Below are 22,988 nucleotides of genomic sequence, written 5' to 3'. Positions count from 1 at the left end.
GACCTCGCGGTGCCGCGACGATTCCGCTAAATGTTAGCGGTAGATCTGATGTCACTGCGGTGACGTATGAGCAACAGCTATTACAGCCAGGCCATCAGTTACCGAGCACTCTGAGTGGCATAAGCATTCCGTAGCTCCTTACAGTTGTTGAAGTTCCCATTGCAGCAACGGTAATACCCAGGCCAGTATGTGGATTAACCTTGGAGCCCAAAGTTTGCAGAAATACTTTTTTGCCTGGCGTGCGTCAAAGCGTTGTTCTGTATTGAACTGGAAATATCGTGATTTTTTCGCTAACGGCTATAATGAGGGCTGGAAAACTTGATGTGGGCAGAAGCGCAAGACAATAGAGAAACAGCCTAAACACGGGGTGTTTTTTGTGGTTTAACATATCCAAAAATTATAAAAGTATCGTTCGTGACTCATAAAAGCACTCAATAAACGCAAGTCATAAGACTGTGTCACCGGCGAGGCTGCGGTAGAAAAAATGTGTTTTTATTGGGGTTACGCTTTTCAGTATTATTTGCTAATAGAGGCTAATGTGTTCTGCTAACTCTGCCTAGTGGCGCGAATACACCATTAAAATTTTTTAATCATTTTTTTCAAATTTGATTGCTTTGGGTATACAATGTGTTCGGTTTTAATCAATGCAGATTTGGTGGAAACGGAAAAAGTAAAAAGGCATTTTAAACATATTAGATACATAAGCAGGTAATATTTTAAAACTTTCTGGCATACCTTACGAGGCTAAACGGAGAATTGAATCTGAGAGTAGTGGTGTGTAGCTGATCTTTTATTCAACAATTCGTAATGAAATACATCAGACTTCCTGTCTTTGTCCAGCTGCAAATCGTGCTTGTGGCCGATTAAAGTAAGTGATAAACACCTGTAAAGAAGTGTTGCTTCGTTCATATGAATACATAGTGCAAACACACTAAGCTACAGTAGATTCAACGGAGTTTCACTTGCTACCAGACTAGAAGAGCAGACTACAGGAACTTGGCTTGTTGTTGCCCACAGATGCCTTTTGATTTGTATCATTCCATAAATACATTGCTTCACAAAGGAAATATTTCAGAGTTGCTCTTCCGCTGTACACTCTATTTCCCCAGCATTTTACATTCGTTCGTTGTCATCGCATAGCACTACTGCTTTATCTTTTTCACGTACTTGAGAGCATAGCGCGAGAGCACCAAGGGCAATAAATATTTTGTGAACGATGTTGCTGAGAGAAAGAAAATGTTTTGGTCAGTTCGGTGCATCTGAATAGCCCCAATTTGAAAAAGAAGGTGCAAGGAAAAACTACAATTACGGTAATATATTACGAAAAAACACGTGTATATTTTTTGTTTTCTTTCGATCACAAAATAAAGTTAAAATCATTCTGGGAAAACAAGTTCTATTTCAATATTTTGCCATAAATTGCTTGATGCGTCATTTGTAGTCAAGTAACTCAGACACCTATTGCAACACGGTGGTAGTTTGTTACACTTCAAGAAATAGGGCGCTACAAAACACACGAGACGAGACGAGACGAGACGAGACGAGACAGACAGACAGACAGACAGACAGACAGACAGACAGACAGACAGACAGACAGACAGACAGACAGACAGACGGACGGACGGACGGACGGACGGACGGACGGACGGACGGACGGACGGACGGACGGACGGACGGACGGACGGACAGACAGACAGACAGACAGACAGACAGACAGACAGACAGACAGACAGACAGACAGACAGACAGACGGACGGACGGACGGACGGACGGACGGACGGACGGACGGACGGACAGACAGACAGACAGACAGACAGACAGACAGACAGACAGACAGACAGACAGACAGACAGACAGACAGACAGACAGACAGACAGACAGACAGACGAGATGAGATGAGATAGACGAGACAGGCCGACTGCATCGTTGTCCTGTCTCGTCTCGGGATTTTGTAGGGCCCTATTTCTTCAAGTGCAACATGCATACCCAAAGAGCGCAGCAACAAATGTTACTGGTAGTTTATGCTGAATGATAGTTATTCGTTTTTTCCCTAGTTCTTTAGTGCATGAAAAGCCTTCAGACGAGTCTCAAGCCACAGTGGTAAGGTCTCAAACGTTGACATATTCAGCTTCAGAATTTTTCGTTAAAATAAGACACAGCAAAGAATTGACCTTTGTTCTATTGTTCTAGTTTTTTTTTTGTTTTTGTAGCACCGCATATGTTGTATCAATGTCCTTGCGAGTCCTCATAAAACACTTCAAACAAAGGTTCCTCCGCTATTAGCATCATGCTGAGGCATCCGGTAGTCCTTGTCTTTTACACATTGTTTACCAGCTCTTCGAAATGTCCGACCTTATTGTACTTTGCCCGTGAACAAATGACACATATTTATTCAAATCTGTCTAACGTTTGAAGGTTTTATTTTTCTGCCAGGAAAACTAGTGTTATAACATTCCAACGCCTTTGTGCCTTTTCCTGGTCACCCATAAACCGCACGATGTACAGAACTTGTTTTCATTGGTTTTAATAACGCCTTGTTTGATCGCTTATGCTCACTTTGCCCTAGGTTGTTTGTGGACGTTATTCGAAAACGACCATTAGCACAATTACCCATGCTACGGAGAGGTGTCAGATGCAAGCCTCTGGTGCTGACTCTATCATCCCGACTACGTGAGAGGTAAGTGCTTCCTGCCGCGGCCTTCTCATACTTCTGTTCCCCGCAACAACCACATCAACTTAATATAAAGCATATGAGGCGCACACTACTACTGTATATCCAAAAGAAGGCGTTCGATGCGGATGTGTTCAATATGTTACAGCAGACGTCGCTGTCGCACTAACAAAATTTCAGTTTCGCGAAGCGTGAAGCTAGCATATTTGCAACTGCATTGTGAACACAAATAAACGTATATGGGAGTAAAAATGAAGTAATATTTCCTCTAGCGCACTTCCTTTTTGGGGCAGGGTATGCTGCCCAAGTCCCAGGAGAGATTTCGAACCCTAAATTTTCGGAATGTTTACTCTTGGCAGCGGAGACATATTCTCAGCGCATTGCATAGTAACTGACTGCATTCAGCAATGGGAGCAAGCTTTTAAACGTGGCACACAAAGTCTTGAGGTTAGTGAAACAAGGAGATTGCAACTTCCGTTAACGTCTTCATAACTGCTAAACTCTCGCATGTTATAAAGAGGTAATTTGTTTCAGCTGACGGCCGCAACTGTCGTAGTTTCAGTGATAGAAATTTACCACAGGGATTGGACAGAAAACGCCTCGCATCAAAGCGACTAAGCTAGAGGACAGCTTGCTCCCATTCATGCTTATTCGCGCGTATAAAGTGTAGGTTTATGTATTAACGGAGTTACGCTATAAAGGAAGTGTTCTCTAACGAAGCTCATGTTGTTTTTTACTGCCTATAAGTAGTTAACCTCAGACGAATTATAATACAATTCTACAATTAGTTTTAGCACAGCAAAAAAAAAGAAAAAATGTTGTCCCACTGCTAGATTATGCAGTCTCGCTATACGACACTTCGATGGGTACACAAAGGCCCTACATACTGGTTGCTTCGTCACCTGCGATAATCGCCAAGACGAAATCAGCATCATGACGGGAAATCGTAAAGCGTATCTGCATGCAAGATTTCAAAGAAAGTGCGCCACAGTTGATCAAAAAGTCTATTGGGTCACAACCTATTCCACACATCGAAAACCCAAGGGAATGGTCTCCGAGCCCTTAAGTAAACGCAAAGAAACCTACACGCACGAGCGCCCATTTGCACTCTGATCACAGACCCTATTCTTGCAAAGGACGCGGATGTAATATTTTTCTGTCTGAACTGCCATGCTTTATATGGACAAATTGTGTTTTCTTTGGTTGTGAAAGCACCAGCTTGTAAAATAACGATGTTTGAGTTTATTGAAAGAAACATTTAGTTTTAGCATACCCTTAACTTTATTGGAAGAGATATTAGAAGCGGCTTTGGAATGTAAAAACTATGTTTTACTCAAAAAGCCTGGTTATACCCGTCCTATAGTAAGGGTATGACTATACTCCTCCTACCACTTTTCAACCATTAAGTTCCTTTATAATCATTGAAATCAAATGTATAAAACAGAAGGGACAAAGCTAGAGCCTAAATCGTGATCCATTCTTTAATATCGCGTCGACCCAAAGACCCATGTGAAGTGTCCATTAAGCATTCTTGATTCTAGAATCTGCGGTGTTATCGTCGGTGACCCACTTTTTTTCAGAATTGAAGCAACGCAGCGGATTTTGCCTCAATCCATGTGACAGGTTATTACACGAAACAAAGTTGAAATTTTATTATCACATATTTACAATTGATCTGACGCTACTTTGCAAAGCACCGTGAGAAAATAAAGCGTATTTTACGATACCCGCGAAGAGTGGTTGCGATGGCGTCCGCACCTGTATTGCTGACATCTTATACACGCAGTGGGGTTGGATGGGAGCATTTGTTTATATAAATTCGTTTCGACACTGGAATATTCCCATTGATCCACCATCTATCACAGCAAACTTTGTGCACCACTGTGCACAGACAGGCGTTTATGCGACGAAGTAGAACATCTACATCTCTGGCTGCTGAAATTTCGCACAGAGGCCTGACATTTTAGTCTAGTATTACCATATGAAGAAACCAAAACGCTGCTTAAGAAATTTATGTGTTACACACTAGAATTTGAAAAATGTCCATTAGTTGTGCGTCCGCGAAACGTAGAACAAAAAAAACGATTTAAGAAAACAGGCACTCTGATTTATAGTCTCCCCTGTTTGTCTATTTTTTTAAGGTTTGGCACCGAAATATCTGGAGATGAACTACCCCAATCTGCTTCAATAAATTTTCATTTCCGGATACCACGTCCTCATTTTCAGTACACTCTGGATAACTAAACGCATGTTTGTAAGGCTGCAGAAGTAAGCAGCGCATAACATTTTTCTCAAGGGCTGTTCACACCTGTCACCACATGAGAACGAGTATTTCGTACATATAAATGCGATTTTAATGAAACATGAAAACTTCTCTGGTTAGGTAGTTGCCATATTTTAGCTCTCTGTAAGTGGTCACTTCATTGGTTGGCTGTACTGATGAAAACGTGCCTCTTTGGCGCTAATCAAGAACTCGTAAATCACTTTTTAGTGGAGCAATGCTGTGTGTATTAATAACTGAATGATAAACTTATAGTAACAACAGAAAATGCGATTAGCGTTTCCTGCCTATAGCGGATGCTAATTGTGTAGCTCGTTATGTATACGATCTCTGTTGCATCCACATTTTATTTCCAATACACTCTAAAGGGCGTCATTTCCCCTTCTTCAATAAAAATAACATCCATGTCGGCTCACGAGCAGAGCGTATGCATTCGAGAATATGAGCAATACATTCTTATATTACTTTGCTATCAGGAGTCCAAGTGCTGATATATTTCCTGCATCTTTTCAGTCACATTCGGCCCGGGCGCCGGCAAGCGTTCATGACCACGTTCTTAAGAGTTTTGTGGGTGGACTTCGTGCGGATATCGTTGTCCACTGTGGGGTACTATGCCTGCATTTTCGCTAGGATCCCAGCCATGGAGTGAGTGATTAACCCAGCCGCAGTGCGAGTGGCATTTTCTCTTTGCATTCATCAATTCTCGCACACCTAGTAGACATCGTTGACACTCGTGGCGTTGTAGTTAAACCCGCTGCTGTGGCTCCGTGACTTTGCATTCGGCTGCTAATCCCATGGTCACGTGATATCATCCTGGCTTCGGCGCCCGCATTGCGACACAAGTTAAATTCAAAATGCCGTGTGTTCTGTACATTGGCAGCGCAAGTTTGAGAACGCTGGGGTGGACACTAACGTGCGCTGACGGCGTCCTTCATAGCCCCATGTGTCGCTTCGGGATGTTAAAACCCACAATTTTAATCGCAGCGTTAGCTACACCTGATGCAAAATCTACTTGTATCTATTCATATGCCAGCCACAATCAGTATCTCCAGGTCCTAAGGTTTGGGGAAAGAAAGGGTAATGGGAATGTATTCGGCGTGCAATACCCTGGGATAGTGCGAACTATTAGAGCGATGAGGGCTTTAAAGCTTAGAATATCAAACCCAGTGTTGCTTAACAATCGGGGTAATCTGAATTTCGAAAAATTAACTTATAAGTTAATATGGTTTGAAATCGAAAGAGTGCTAATATTTATGAACAAAATACCGAGCGTGCTACACCTGTCTCAGCACAGTATTGAAGGGGACGCTCCTACCGTGAATCTACCCGTTGCGCTCATGGTTTTTATAGTGATGGGCCTTTGCTTCTCCATCAATCTGTATTTCGAAATTATTCTTCTTGTCAGCTTGATTTTTTAGTGATCTAGAGAGTTCCATGCTGATTGTGCGACCCATGAAGGCCGTTTTATGTGTCTCTGGATGATTAATGCGTTTCAGAGATATAGGAAAACTACTCCGACCGTGCGAATATTTACAGTCAACCTCAGGTTACCCGTCATTACAAGCCTAGTAATAAAAACGGCGCTTTTTAAATATTTTCTACTCTGAGACCTGTACTAACCGCAAAAATTGGTTTAACAATGAAGCTAATGGTTACTGTGAGCAGTCTGGGAAACGAAGACAAATTGAACAACTTGGTACCGAAGAAATAGTATTATTTAAAGAGTATTTTGCAGTGTTGAGGAAATTTCACACGTGTAAATAAATGTCAAAAGCAACGCCAGAGAATAAACAATCTACAGTGGATACTATCTATACTTAGTCCGTTGTGCGACAGTTAATCTAAGGGCAAGCTAAACACATTGCAACAATATAGTGTTATATAATTTGAAAACACCCTACACCCCTTCCAATCTGTGTTCCAAAAAAAAAACCTGGCCAGTCAAAGCTTGTGCCTTCGTTACCGTTTGCTATGTTGTTATTCATGTTACCCGGACACTTCTATTGTGCTTCAGAGCAAATTAGATGTGAATCTATATCATCTGTACGTTCAGCGCTGAACCCTACGATTTTAGAATTGTTTGGCTACCAAACCAAGAAAGTTGTTAGTGATAGGGCTTTAGAAAGATTGCAGAGAAGTGAATGTCGAATACTTCGAATAATTAGTAATGTGTTTTCTTTTTCGAGGTTGCTGATAAACAGCTGCAGCGGCGTTGGCATGCAGGCAGCTATCCTTTTGTTTTCCGCAACGACTGTGTTTGAACTGCTGATAACGACCTACCAGTTGGATATCCTGGCTGTCCTTGCCTGCAGAGTGCGCACCATGCTTCAGGGGCTCGTGTTCCAAAAGGTACTCGCCGGGCAACAACTGCTACGGTGTTTCCCGTTGTTCCCGCGATTTTCACAAGTTTCCCCTACATTGCACCTACGTTAGTTTCAGTTCATCTTTCAGTGTCAGTTCGTGTTTACTGCTTGCAATTATACTGCATACTACGTGGCGAAAATGCTACACAAAGGGGTCTAATTGTTTACGCTCACGGGAAAACTCGTGTCAGTTGATGCATAAATAAATCACGTATTTATGGGGAGCTTAGTATTGCGAGCCGCATTTAGCAGCAAGCAAGGCGGCTACACAATAAGGGAAAAAAAGAAAACGGGAAACACATTTTATCATCGAAAAATAATTTTACGCAAATGAAGGCATCTGAATACAATGAAGAAATTGAAAATAAAACAAATGTGGGCTCTTAAGGATCTAACGCGCGAGTAATGCTAAAGCTTTGCATCTGTATAGAAGTTCTATTCAAATTATATTTCACTTCTAGTGTGATTGCAATTTCATTCTATTTCTTTGTAGCTAGTGGAATTGTAAGCACTAGTAGTGACTAATAGTGTACATTTCGTATTTTCCTACCTTTTATCACATCATACTTGGTTATTACATGCATTGTTTGTTGTATTTCAAGTGCCTGTGTCGTACTTTTATGCTTGTATCGCCCCGCCCCCTTCTCCCTACATAATACCCTCGCAAGAGGGCCCTTAGGGGTACAGTAAATAAATAAAAATAACAAATTGTTTCGACTAATCGCGAGGTTTGCAACGCCACCACTTTTTTTTTTTTACTCTAGGTTTTCGTATAGATGACCCATCTAATGCTTTCGCATCGACAGAATTGCTCCACGAGATGATAGGTTCCTATGAAAATGGAAAAAGAAAGTCCAAAGGTTTACCGAGCAACTGCATTTTCAAGCGACATCTGGCGTTCCAGGTGACAGCGATGTCGGCCCTCACCAGGGCTCGCTATCCCGTAGGCCACATAGCCTCGCTCCTCAGCGTCGACTGCTGGCGGGTGTGCGTCTGCTCGTTCCCCGCACCCCTGCCGCTGTTCGGGGCGCTCCTGCTGCCCGTCGTCTTCTGGATGCTCGCTGCTCGCGCTGGAGTCGGACCATCGCTATGCTGCGCCGCGTGGACCGTTCTGATGCTGTGCCTGCCCCTGCTGAGCCCGTTGCTCCAGAACTGGATTTGGGTGAGGGCGGCAGTTAACATCTCTGCGACGCTTACAAATGAGTTATTTTTTTGCAATTTAAGCCTTGTGTTTTACAGCGACAGCTGTGCATGCCACGTTCTGCGACATCACGGGGTCTTAGTCCGCTGCTCAGTCTGCCAGGCTACACCAACGCTTGCAGCGATGGAAATTTGCCACAGATTTCACATTACTGCGAGTGAAGCGGTTTAAATGCACGAGAAAACCTAAACCTTTATTTATTTATTTTATTTATTTATTTATTTAGAAATGCTGTCAACCCTCAGTTGAGGTTCATTACAGAGAGGGATGTTACACATAACATTCGTACAATAATAAAGAGCCAGACACAAAAAGAAATATGCACATGCACTACAGTGTCCTATGGATACAACGCAGGATACGATATACAGACTATAAGACACGTATTGAAATGTTCAGCCATCTGCCGCACGCACCCAAACACAAAAAGAAACAAAATAAAAACACTTTGCAATATCCACATGGTACAGATTTTAGCAAGCGACATTGAATGCATTTTCAAACAATGCGGCATCAGAACTGCGCACAATTTCTGCAGGCAGCTTGTTCCCGAGCTATATTGCCTCTGGGAAGAACGAACAACGAAAGGCATTGGTTCACGACAAGTATGGTCGAGGTGCTTCACTATGATTTAAGCGAGAGCTCAGTCTACCTGGAGGTTTTAAGTACATATCTTTATTAATTTCAAGTTCGCCGTGAATTATTTGAAATAGCGTTTTTACTCTCTGATTCTTGCACCAATCTTCCAATAATTCAAGACCGCAAGACTTTAACATCGCCGAAACTGAGTCTCTCCTCCTATGTTTTGAACAAATAAAGCGTTCCGCCCGGCGTTGCACCTTCTCTATTTTGGCCCACATTACCTTTTGATGGGTCGCCCATGCTACTAACGCATATTCTAGGGATGGTCGAGTAAGAGATCTGTAAGCCAGCAATTTAACATCTTTTGTTGCCCTTCCCAGTTTTGCTCTTAAAAAACACAGTTTCTTCTGTGCCGCTGAGCACATTCTTTCTACGTGATTGAGCCATTTTAAATTGTGCGAAATAGAAACAACAAAATATTTGAAACAAGAAACATTACCTAGATTGTAGCCTTGAATATCGTACTGAAAAGTAAAAATATTCTTTTCTCCGGTGATATGCGTGTATGCGGTCTTATGAAAATTATTTCATATTTTCCACTTATCACACCAACTCCCAAACGCCTGAAGGTTTCGGTTGAATTTTATCTGATCCTCTGAACAAGTTACCGCTGCAAGAGTCAAGCAGTCATCTGCAGAGAGTTTTATTTTAGCAGAACTATCTAAAGCGGTTACTACACCATTGATGTAAAGCAGGAATTGTGCTGGCCCCAATTTGGACCCCTGTGGTACTCCTGAATGTATATCTAGAAAATCAGACTCACAACCATCAACACAAACTGCCTGCTTGCGGTTAGTTAAATAATCTTCGATACATTTTAGAACGTCGCCATTTATACCAAATTTGCACAGTTTCAAAATTAATTTACGATAGGGAACCTTATCGAAGGCTTTGGCAAAATCAACGCATATAACATCCATGTGTTCACGGTTGTCTTCAGCTTTTGCAAAATCGTGTAATGCCTAAATGAGCTGTGTCACTGTGGAAAGTCCCCGTCGGAACCAATGCTGGCATGCGCCAAGGAAGCCATTGGATTCTACGAAAATAATGATATGTTCCACTATGACGTGTTCCGCAACCTTGCAGCAAACTGACGTAAAGGATACAGGACGGTAATAATTCATTAGAGTACGATTGCCACTTAAAATAATGCGGACAACTACAGCACGAAGCCGGTTTTGCGGAGTTTCTGAACACTACTGCTAAGGTTAGCATTTCCCGCCATACCCTCTGAAGTTCTCAGTGCCACAAGAGTAGCGTACGGCGTATATATTTATTGGCACCCTCCCGACATCGTAAATTCCAAGTCTATCCATGCGCAATTACGTTATATTTTGCGTCTCAGCTCAGCAAATTAACACCATATGCAAGGCATTAAAAGAAGCTTAAGCTAAACGTTAAACACTGCCACTTTTGCGAAATTCTTAGCCAAATATTAACCATTCTGGCTGTTTTGACAATTCTACAGCTTCTGGTGCCTCAACCAACTAAAAAAAATAGAAACCTTAATCAAATTTTGTTCTTTACATTCAAAATTTTCAGTCATCAGCTAGCCACAACCCGTAACACCGAACGCCGTGATCGTTCGGGAGCGGGAGGTGAACGTTTATGCAGTGAAAAAAACAGAGCATACAAAATCGAAATGCTCTCCACGTGTAGATTTAATTTCGGCATTTATCCTAGAGTGCCGCCCCACAAGCTCTGAAGGCACGCGGCGGATAGCCACACTCTTAGCTGCTGGCTTTCGGGCGGGTCGTGAAAAGCATCAAAAGTACTACCACACCTATCCTGCGTGACCTGTAGGGTGATAAATAAGTTGTCGTAACAGGTGTGCAACGAAGCACTGAAACTACGAAACGCTAGATGAAAGAGCTCAGCACGCGTATGAAAAAGACCATACTGTACATGGCTCAGAAAGCAGAAGTTTCCACCGCCTCATCGCATTAATGCAAGAAGATGCTCATCCAGCGTCGCCTCCCACCGACGTGTCGCAAAAGCCAGTGACAGTCAGCCCTACTATTGCCAAAACAAACAAAGGTGCTCATGCATCTCCTATACCAAGCCGGGTGTCCATCGCGGATCATAGCTGCTCCAGACGATGATGTGCGGACAGTTGGTTGCACTTTTCAGGTTGGCGTAATTTCATGTGCAGGCAGATTATTTAGAATATCCGCAGTACAATGCACCTCTGGTACGGTCTTCACAGAATCATAAAAACGCAATAGAAACAGAAGCGGTCTTGATGGCGTTGCGCAACGAAGTGTTCTACGCGCGACACGCTTATATTCAAAGCAAAAAATACCTCCCCGTATCCTGCGGTAATTCTTTCCATTCATTATTTTTAAGACTAGAAAATATAATAACCAAAACGGTGTCATGGTGGCAGGCATAATCTATTTTATTGCAAAGCCATCTTTACCTACCTTGCGGCAACTTCGCGATGCAACTGTCTCTAATGCGCGCGCACACTGTTAGTGCGGAGAGTGAGCTGGTGCATCCTCGGCGAAGAAGAAGCAGAAGGGGACGAAAACAATACAACGCAGTCAAAAGATGAAATGGACGAGTGGGGCCTCGTAAGTGAACACCGCACACAGAAGAGGAGCTCTTCGAAAGGAAATGGTTACATGCAGCCGCTGTCCGCCACCGACACCAAGAGAACCGGTCCACGACTGTTCATTGGAAACGCACTTCCTGCGGCTTGGCGCTGTAGATGGGCGAGTGTGTGATAAGAGAGTTCACAATTTCCGCCGTCTTCCGCCGCGGGGTCGCCATTGCTCCGGGACGCCTAAGGGACGCCTCACGGGGACGAAACCACGAAGCTCCATTGCGGGCGGCCAGACGCCGCGGAACAAGCGCGTCGTACCTGACAGCTGGTGTCCATGGTCATTGCGCATGCGGCACCATGCCGCGCAACTGCTGTGTGCCGCTGTGAAGCACCAACGCATGGAAAGATCCGAAGATTCGTTACCATGAATTCGCGTACGATTCACAACGTCGGGCAGCCTGGTTGAAAAGCATTTCCTGGAAAGGCCCGTGCTCAAAAAGAAGCAGGTGGAAGCCGAGTGGTGAATCACTGGTAGGCGCACTGCACTTCACATCGGCGACTATACAAGAGGCACACAAATCTAAAGATGCTGGTCCTGCCATCGGCCCCATTGCGTTTCTCAGCTGCCCAGAAGGATGGTAATTTGGACTTGTTGGTTGCTCATGATGAGGAAGAAAAAGCGTAAAGGCAAAATGACTAGTGCAGAGGAGTGGACGAGACGAGCGGTAACTTTCAACAGAACATTTACTAAAGAACATGAGTCGTGGCGGGAGAACGGCGAATGCGCTTGGCCTATCTGCTTCACAGTCACGCTTATCATAAAACATTCAAGGAGAAAGCAAAGGAAGCGGTGAAAATCAAGGTTATGATCAAAGTGAAATAAGTTGCAACGTCAAAAAACAGTTTTCTTTCTGGGAGATATGCGTTTTTTGTTGTTTTCTCGTTTTTCCGCTGTTAGGCATCTTTCTTGGCAAATGTGCTCTGCACACGTGTGCCCATTGCGGGATACTCTACCGTGACACAGTGGTCTTTTGAAATTGGAAAGCCGCTGGACTGCCCAGCTTCGCACACGAACGACCGCACGCTTATGCGAGCTGGATAGAAACTGTAAGTGATATGAATAAATATTCTGTTATTATTATTTTATCAAATGACGGTGTACTACGCATCGGTGGCTCTGAAAAGCCTTTGCTGTTTCTAACAGCTCACGCTCGAGCCTTCCTGCATGCCGGCCACTTACCAAAGTGTTAGGTAGCAGAAGGCGAAATTTGTAGTCCTTACAATGGGGTGGAAGACCGGAACCGCAACCGTTATCTATCGACTTGGCATGGTTCCTTAATCTCTCGTTTTGCAGCAGCCTCAGACACGCTCAGAGAGATGTTACGACTTCCTCGGCGCATGGAACAAGTCTTTCTTCGCTCTTCTTGCTACACCCGAATTCCTTTTGATTTTTGCCCGGCACCATGCAACAAGGCTTCGGCAGTTTGCACAACGCCTTTAAATCAACATCGACATGAAATTTAGCGGGAATTATCGTAGGAATAAACGGCACTCGATGTAAATAAGGCATGACTGTGAAGCATTTCTTCGCTTATTCCTCAGTGTGCCTTTTCATGGTTCTTCAGTGAGAGCGCTTCAGCCACCGCGACGATCAATATGACATCTTAGCCAGCATGATCCAGGCGCTCAATTTGGATGCAAAAGCTTTCGTTTGTATTATGGTGACATGATTTGAAGAGGGCCACACGAAGAGATGCCGTGACTATCCCTCTTTTAATAAGCTTAGAGTGAGCTGAGTAAAAAGTAAGCCGTGCCTTTTTACAAAGTAGCGTGCACGCCCAGTAGACATGTCCAGGGTCATTAAAACACAACCTTATATCTAAAAATCGGAGGATGCTTAAGCTACGTAGTTAAGAGCGGGACGCGACGCCTTGCCCGTTGGACAATTTATGGAAAGGAAATCACGTCTGTCTCACGTATCTTGGTGGACAACCGAACACCGTCGTGAAGGAAGGAAAATTAAGTGAAAATTGGTTTTAAGGAAAGGAAATGACGACTGTCTCACGTATCTCGGTGGACACCCGAACAGCGTCGTGAAGGAAGGAAAATGAAATGAAAATTGGTTTTAAGGAAAGGAAATGACGCCTGTCTCACGTATCTCGGTGGACACCCGAACAGCGTCGTGAAGGAAGGAAAATGAAGTGAAAATTGGTTTTAAGGAAAGGAAATGACGACTGTCTCACGTATCTCGGTGGACACCCGAACAGCGTCGTGAAGGAAGGAAAATGAAATGAAAATTCGTTTTAAGGAAAGGAAATGACGCCTGTCTCACGTATCTCGGTGGACACCCGAACAGCGTCATGAAGGAAGGAAAATGAAGTGAAAATTGGTTTTAAGGAAAGGAAATGATGCCTGGCTCACGTATCTCGGTGGACACCCGAACAGCGTCATGAAGGAAGAAAAATGAAGTGAAAATTGGTTTTAAGGAAAGGAAATGATGCCTGGCTCACGTATCTCGGAGGACATCCGAACCGCGCTGCAAGGGAAGGAATATTTCCGACACGCGGTGCCGACATCTACAACTACTACTACTACGACACCGACGGCTTTTCGACCGAACGACCTGTATACGCTGCCGCGTAAAAATTGTACTCAAGATGAGATTGTCCAATAAACTTAAGGCATGAAGAAGGCATGCAGCATCTAAAATCGAGGTAAGCAGGAGGTGTAGTGTGCCTACCGGTTCTACATGAACGAGAGCATGAAAGTCATCGATGTATCTAAAAATATTTACAACACATCGGTCCTTTACAGCCTCTAAAATCGATCAGTCATTTTTTGGTAAATATAATTATCTGAATACAGCAGCAATACGCGGCCCAATGCAAATGCTGTCCTTCTGCAAGTAAAAAACTTATCGGTACCTCACAAAGATACATTGTACGTGGAAGCTCAAGGAGGATCTTCCGAGCGCGAACAGCGCCTTTTCAGTGCATGTAGAAAATCTCTTCTATACCGAGTGGTGGACTCATGGCGGTCCTAAGTAAAGTAATTGAGATATCAGGCACGTAGGTTGCCAGCACTACCGTCGCATTACTTCGGAAGGTTTCTTGGAACTGCTGAACTGTTTCCTGAACTGTATATTTTTGAGATACCAGCGACCGTCGTCCATGGGACAGCATCAAAGACTGTTTGACCACATACAACGAAATTACCAAGGCCCTCTGCCTGGCCCGCCGAACCTTCCCTCCGCCCAACGACAAGCTGGACAGGGCGCACGCGGTGCCCCTTAGACGACTGCAGACGCTCACGTACCCCAACCCGGCACAATACCACATACTCTACCCCGGAACATACCCGACGAATATATGCAAGGTCTGCCACACTGCCATAGCAACTTTACCCCATATGATCTGGGACTGTAGCAAAAACCCTAACGGTGCTAACTCCGGAACCCTCCCGCCGCGTTGGGCCGCTGCCTTGCGCACCCCCAGTCTCGGTGACCAACTCTGGGCCGCCCAGCAGGCCCGCGAGGCGACAGCGAGGCAACACCTCGACGTCCCCACGTGGGAGACCTAAGGCCCCGTCGGCGAAAGCTCTGCAGGACTTTTGAATAAAGTTGTTACCAACCAAACCGGGGTGTTTGTTATTTACAGATAGACGGAATTTGCATTGAATCGCATATTGCTCCTGGGTGTGTGAATTATATTTATCAAAAGTGTATTGATTGATTTTTGAGGTTTTAAAAGACCCACCTGTAGTAAATATTTCTAGGTACGTCGATTTTTTTTATCTCTTTAACGCGAGCAAGTAGACGCGCCACACCTCCTGGCTACCTTCCTTAATATCGTGAAAAGGTGTTCTACATGCCTTAATTTTACCTTTGTACTCCCTCATCTTGAGCCGTTACAGATCAGGAGAAAGTTACAATTTTCTCCCCAGAACTGCGGGACTCCTGATGTCTATGACGAGAAAGCCTCCGTGATTGTGTGTTAGAAGTGATTATCTGTGTATCCTGTCCTGATAGGTGCACGTTCAAATACTGTCTAACGGTAATGCATACCCAACAATTCTGAACAAAAGCTTTTTTCGACTACAAAGAGTCTATGAACGTAATTTTTTATATATAGTAAGATTCCACTCTAAGCATCAATAGAATACATCCGCAGGTCTTTCTTCGACAGGTTTGCAATTTCTCGCTATTTAAGTTTTGGCTATGGTCAAAATACATTCCCATTGGTTTCTATGGTGAGCTTAACTGCTCGATGTTAGCAATGGAAAAATTTCAAAGGAAATATTGCGCTACACATCACAAGACTGGACCATTGCCTTCAATATTTTCGTAACAGTACCTCACAACATTTCAATTCTAAAATTATTTGTCCAAAAATGCTGAAATTGCTCACAATAACTGGTGGTTGCGACGTTACCTGCTTATAATTATATTAGTCGTTTCTTACTAAGGAAGGCTTTGATTGGAGTGAACTTAACCTCCTCTTTATTAAAACGAGGTAATCAATCGATCTAGGCCAACTTTAAAACGTCCTCTCTGCCGCATAAACTTACCTTGTTATTTACCTGCAGGCAAAAGCGACTAGGGCTCGCGACGAGCGCCTCAAGGCCACAACTGATCTCCTCTCAGCGATACGCGTCGTGAAGATGTACGCCTGGGAAGACGCCCTTCAAGAGCGGGTGCTTCGCTACAGAGACGCCGAGATCAAATGGCTCTTCAGAGTAAACATGCTGGACGCCATTTTGGACAGCGTATGCTCCTCCACCAGTTCAGTGGTACGTGTGGTATAGAAAAATACAATAAGCAGCAGCTCGAGTGCGACTGCTAAGGTGTTACCGACACCGCGTCCTGCGCTTTAGTTTTGCTAACCAAGTTCGAAAGCTGAAGGGTTATCTTTACCAGTACTGTAACACGTTCAGAGATAGAAAAGCCGTCAGTATTAACTTATGGACGCGTAATAGCGTATGGTCGAAGAGTAATGGTGGCCGCTCACTGCGCAAAAAGAGAACGGTATAACACGTTTTAAAATGAGAAGTTTTAGTAGCTTGTATGATTTAACATCCCGAAGGGAAACATTGGTTAGAGGAACAGCGTAGTGGAAAGCTCAGAAATAATTTCGACCACCCGAGGTTTTATAATGTGCGCTAAAACCACACAGAACACAAGTGTTGTTGCATTTCGCCTGCATCGCAATGCGGCCACCGCTGCCACGATTCGATCTCCCGACCTTGGATTAGTAGCTAGTCCCCAGAGCAACTAACCATGGGGTGGGTGCGAACTCAGCGGTTCTGTTCGCATGCAATTGCTCGAATCTCCTGCTTGCTATAGTAAGTAGTTAAGAAAAACTTCCCCTGATAGATTTCATTGTTTAAGGTTTCGATGCACCATATATTTAGGCTATAGCAAGCTTCTTATGGACTTCCTTTGTTCGTGACGTCACCAACGGCGAATTATTGGATGTAAGAAACCCTTAAATCTATTTTAATTGAGCTCCAAAGAGTCCCTAAGCGCTCTTTTTCTTAATGGAGGCCCACAGCTAGTGCTATAGTTGCCCAGTGAATGCAAAGGCGTCCTGAGTATGACTTCAGGATCTCCACGTCAGGATGTTGAGAGGTCGTCTGGCTGCCCCTAACTGGTCCTCAAGCAGTCCAACTGGGATCCATTTGTCCATGTGTTGCACGTACTCGGGATACCTTGAGGATCAAGTTTGGGAACGTTTTCAGTAAAATACAGAATTTGCATCAAGCGCTTTTTTTAATGAGAGTGCCGTATACAAACCTAATGTAAGCGAAGGTAAACAAAATAAGCAAAAAGAACGGGTTCACCAAGGGCCGCAGACAGTTGCTCTTTGGAGTTTAATTCTGCTGCCTGATTGGAAAAGTTTAGTGACCCGAAAATCTAAACAGTCCAAACCCATCAGAAGCATGCGATGCATTAAAACAGGTGTAGACCCAAAAATATATTAAGATATATCCTGAAAGCATATACATTTTGGGTTCACAAAGGTTTCGTTTATTAAATCACTAATAAACACGCATTTCGTTTGATAAACCTGCAGTTTTTAATTACTTTGAGCCGTGTGCGAGAGATAAAGCTAGCTTGATCGCAGTTCGGTTTCACGGTAGTATCCTGCGATAGGATTATTGTAGCACATTAAAATAAAATACTGAGGGCATCCTGATGACATTTAGCCATCGACTGATTCACTCAAAAGGTACTCAGAATGTCTTGTTCGGGATGAGGACGTTCTGGTAAGGACGTTCTGACGTCTGGTATTGTCTGGGTCGTGACGTGTAACCGAGGGACTATATCAGTGAATATAACTACCACAGCACTGTAACGTGATGTACTGTGAACGGCGACGCGCGACATGGGCAAGAGCTGCGTCGGCGACTCAGCGGTCGGTGGGCTATATATGCCGTCGCTGACCCACTAGCCGGCACCAGCATTGGAGGCCGAGCGAAACCTTAGCGCCCATGAGACGACGACGTGACCAGTTGCTATTGTCGCTAACTTATCCCTATTATTACTACAATTCATCTGTTCACCCTTCGACACCAATCAGCGGTGCGAGTGAGCCTAGCGAGTCCGGCGGATTCGTATGTGCAATGTGGGCGATTTCGGAGAGCGTGTACAACAGTTTTAGAGAATACAAATGGTCATCGAGCATAGTTTTCATAGCAGTGGCCTACAATCAACGTTTGCTTGGATCATGCCTACAATCAACGTTTGCTTGGATCTTAGGACGCACATTGATTGATCAGGGAGGGTCACTGCTAGGCGGTGTTAGCCAGTCTGCCGACCAAAGCTGCAGGCGCTCGGCAGCAGTCGTGCCGGCGTCGCTTGCGGAAAACAAACAGCCCATCTAATTTATTGCAAACGGGCGCCGAACGTAGTTCTAGATAAAGCATTTTAAAGTCAAATATTCGACACATCGGGAAAAACAATTACAACGAACGAGAAACGCCGGACGTACGCGGTGTAAACAATCTGGATATCAAGCCTTCCCCAGGCTGGCGCTCGCATTCATCGCTGATTCTTGCAGTTGTCGCACTGCGTGAAGAAGTAAACGTCCAATTAGCGCAAAAACAGAAGAGATTGTTCATACCGTGCAGGACGTAGCTTACATATCATGACAAACGAACGCGCAGTTGCTGCCTGTGCACGTGCAGTTAATGTAAACAAATGTAGCACTGAGGTGCACCCGTTTTCATGGGCGCATTCCTGAGGAAATTACGTACTCGCGCGGTAAATGCCGTGTCTTGTAGCGTAATCTTGAAGGATTCAATTATTGAATACATGGGTGTGTTTTCAAATCAAGCAGCTGAAAAAAGCGAGCAGCAAATATCGAATTCAGCAGCCACGGGACCAGGAGCCGTCTCGCGGCGCGGCTGCCGGGCGGAGCTAAGTGAAGACAGCGACGGATATTGGTGGGTATGGACATTTGTTAGGTTGCGGCAACCTAAAAAGAATGAAAAATATTAAGCTTCTGCCTCCACCACTGACGTACAAGAGGCTTAATCCAATCTTAAAATGTATGAAAAGGCCCGAAGGCAATGGTATACATTTTCCAACCCGTAGGTGGGGAAAATGAAAAAGGAAATAGGGAGGGGGGGGGGGGGGGTAAAAAGCTACATAGCGACCCACAGCCGGGGGAGCGAGCCCGGGATGAATCCCCTGATCTCCCCTGGGACGTAGCGGAAGGGGTTGGATGACGGGTTATGGAAAATGGGATGGGAATGGGGACAGCGAGTTTTGGCTCTGATCCTTCATTTGTTCCTGTCCATGACAGGGAGAGCGTCGAGACTGCCCACTTGTGCGGCCCCGCTCACAGGATGCGCGACCACCCACAAACTCAACGGGCTCCCGGGGTCAGCTACCTCGGGCTCCTCCACGACTTTGAGGGTTTGTTTCGGACCTGCCAGCTACTAGCCGTCGAGTGCTTTTCGCGGTTTTTCAGACTCCGGAAGTATGTGTGGTGTGATCCAGCCAGTAGAGGCTCGTGTCGTCAGCCTATCGGCCCTCCGGCCCTCGGCACCATGACCTAACACCTCGGGTGTTCAGGGCTGGGCTGACCGGGCCACAAACCCAGAACGGGGCTTAGGGTGAGATAACCCGGGTCTACTCCGCCAGTACTCCACAACATCGACGGTTTACGCACTGGTCCTACTACGCACCCCTACCTAGGCGTCCCGCAATGACCCCCATGGCCTCGTGGTCAGCCGTGAGGCTGTCTCCCCGAGAACATCAATTCCGAGGAGTCTGGCTGCTGTAAGCCCCCGCGCGGACCTGGCCTCTCCGTAGCCAGAAACCGACGCGTCGGTCGCCAGCCGCGCAAGCCTCCCGTGCAGAGGCTAGTTGCATGTATTTGTAAACTTTTTGTTCTTTTGACATACCTTCCGTGCCGGATTCCGTGGGTCCAGCCTGGTGATATAATCAGGTCTGCTTCCGCTCAAGCATCAGACCACACGGGCGCGACCGGCCCTCAAAGTCGCTTTGGAGTCGCTGCCACTCACATGGGGCATTGCATCATCAGAGGATGGTCCCCGGCCAACCCATCCCCACCGCTGGCGTTGCACCAGTACAATGCTTAGTAGCCGAAACTACACCGGCCCGTATCCGGTGGCAGGGGGGGGGGGGGGGGGTGGAAGGGGAACGGGCAGGCCGCACAGTCAGATTCCCCCCCCCCCACCCGGTCGGCATGGACAGTCAGGCAACGAGTCGTCGTAATGTGACCAGAGGGTAGGCTGAGTGACGCGCTGTGGGCTACAGGCCACCTACACAGACATCCGCCAAGCATCGGCGCCGGCGTGCTGTGGCAAACAACACAACGCAGAAACCGCGTTGACATACTCGGTATGCGGACTGAGCTCGGCCCAAGCGAGCCGCTTGGTCGCAGAACTCGCTGTCGTCCTTGCCTTGCTTGGCCTTTCTCAACATATCATCGTACATACCTACTATGTTTTCCGGCATTTCAAAAGGCACTGGTATACAGATGATGAGTACGAGAGCAGACGACCAAGCACTTCCTCTCTCAGTACATGGGGACTCACGTGGCCAGGGTTGCTGCTCTTCCCTGGGTGTGGCGTCATAGCACAACCCGGTTCTCAGAAATCGAAAACGACATTGCTCAGTAAAAATCATTTAATAATAAAGTGTTTTCCGGGCATCGATGAATCGGGGCGCATGTATCACACGTCATCTGTCAACACGCAGCGTTTAAAACAAGCAACACGCCAACCAAATGTTAGGTGTCTCCACCCCTTAATTGACATAGATGATTGGACGATTCGGCTCATTTGATTTTACTCAAGAATGCAGTGCTGCACATGTCAGAAAAATTTTGCATTCTTTTTTGGTTTCATGTGGAATGATGGAAGATTTTTTTTTCGTACAAAGACATTCGAAACATTCATGCTGATAAACATGAGACCAAAAAAGATAACACTTTATTAGCAAAGCTCTTTTGCTTTCGTTTAATATACACGCAGCACTGTACACCACCCTTATTTCGATGAAAGAAGCAGCACTGTGCGCTGAAATAGCTGAATTCGACAGCCACTCTTGCTTAGACGGTGGGGTTGAAGGCGGCGATGGTAATTCCGAAGGACTGAATTTGGTGGCCGCATCTAGCCCAAAGTAGGGCTTGTGGGTGGTACTTCTGGAAGGCAGCTGAATTACACACTGCGTCTTTGATTTTAATTTCACAGTCACTTGTTGTTCCGCTGCTGCGTGAGCATTTAGTGGGTAGATGTAGGGGCAGACGGGTGGCGCCCTGGAGGGTTGGTTTGGCCGAATGGGAGATGGTGGCGTTACTGGTGGGTGGGTTTTGGTTGGGGAGGTGAGTTAAAATGAAGGCGGTCGGGTGGGCAGCCTGTTCAACTGTCTAGCCTATTCAACTCCAACATTTCCACCTAAATGTAGCGGTCATACAGCTTTTATCTTTGTTACAGCTCACGATCATCTTGTTCTTCACCCTTCCTCTCTTGGAGCCTGGCATCGTCCTCACCCCTGCGCTCTCCTTCTCCTGCGTGTCTCTGCTGTACATTACAGACCTCACCATGAGCGGCTGCGGGCAGGCGCTCAGGAATATGAGCCAGGTAGGTGACTGTTCGTCTCTTAGAGTAAAAACATGCACAATGTGAACATTTTCTCGCGCACATTGGCTACCAGGAAATAAAGTACACGGTAGTGCCTTGCAGATCGGTTGACACCCGAACCGCGCCGTAAAAGGGAGGAAGGTGGGAGTGGAAGAGTAAATACAGACAGAACTGGCGTAGTGGAGGGCTCCGGAATGATTTCGACCTCCTCGGGGAACTTTAAAATGCACTGGCATAACACAGTACACGGGTGCCTTCTGCGTTCAGCGTCCCACAGCTATAATAAAAATTGCTTAGCTCTCAAAAGGCTTAAAGCGAAGGTTAAGGGTGTTTTTGCGACTCAACTATTAGTTTTCAGAAAAACGTTTCAGGAGGAATATTTTCGCTTCATCATTTTACTTCGAAAGTAGCGCTAAGAGGCTATGAACGTTGCCAATCAATGTGACCTTTCCTTCTGTTCCGAGGGTAAAATCCGCTGTTGGACAGAAAATGATGAAAAGCGCACATAGAGCAGCTGAAGACAAAAATTATTTGTGACTGCACTGTTAGTTTGTTCAGTTATTCAGTTATTTGTAAGCACGCGCCATGTGCCGCGCTCCTTCAAAACTAATTTCCAATTGCATGGTGCATAACCGAGCGTATGCAATTAGCAATTTCATAATAAACTCTGATTCAATGCGAACCAAAAACTTTAATTGAAAACCTTTTTTATGGAGGAAAAACGCTAAGGCGCCCGTGTGCTGTGCGATGTCAGTGCACGTTAAAGATCCCCAGGTGGTCGAAATTATGCCGGAGCCCTCCACTACGGCACCTATTTCTCTTTCTTCTTTCACTCCCTCCTTCATCCCTTCCCTTACGGCGCGGTTCAGGTGTCCAACGATATATGAGACAGATACTGCGCCATTTCCTTTCCCCCCCAAAAAACAATTATTATTATTAAACCTGCCGTGTCGGAGCCGGCTCGGCAAATCTCTCCAAATGTTTAATTTTTAGCCAATAGCAATTTATTTTGAATGCAAGCTCCCGCCGTAGTCCCTGGTAAATTCATTAAGCAGGCATGCTGGCTGCCCAGAAGTTGACTTTAAAGGCACTCATTGTTATTCTGTGCGTTATGTGTTTATAGCAACCTAATTTTAAGCGTGTTTTAAAAAGTGCAATGGTTGTACATAACT

At 45.3% G+C, this 22,988-nt stretch overlaps 1 protein-coding gene across 4 annotated transcripts in view; it reads left to right on the top strand.

Moving 5' to 3' along the window:
- The window catches only part of LOC144106431 (ATP-binding cassette sub-family C member 3-like), a 160,107-nt gene that overhangs the window by 43,046 nt on the left and 94,073 nt on the right, over positions 1-22,988 (top strand). For all 4 annotated transcript variants that reach the window (XM_077639243.1, XM_077639241.1, XM_077639240.1 and 1 more), the window contains 6 exons: positions 2,567-2,677; positions 5,466-5,597; positions 7,139-7,301; positions 8,220-8,477; positions 16,288-16,491; positions 21,670-21,816. In XM_077639243.1, the coding sequence (XP_077495369.1) occupies positions 2,567-2,677; positions 5,466-5,597; positions 7,139-7,301; positions 8,220-8,477; positions 16,288-16,491; positions 21,670-21,816 (1,015 nt within the window). The remainder of the gene's footprint in view (positions 1-2,566; positions 2,678-5,465; positions 5,598-7,138; positions 7,302-8,219; positions 8,478-16,287; positions 16,492-21,669; positions 21,817-22,988) is intronic.

This window comes from Amblyomma americanum, chromosome 10 (genome assembly GCF_052857255.1).
Source record: "Amblyomma americanum isolate KBUSLIRL-KWMA chromosome 10, ASM5285725v1, whole genome shotgun sequence".
NCBI classification, from domain to species: Eukaryota; Metazoa; Arthropoda; class Arachnida; order Ixodida; family Ixodidae; genus Amblyomma; species Amblyomma americanum.
Note: the sequence above shows the minus strand (reverse complement) of the source record. Positions and strands in the feature narration are given on the sequence as shown.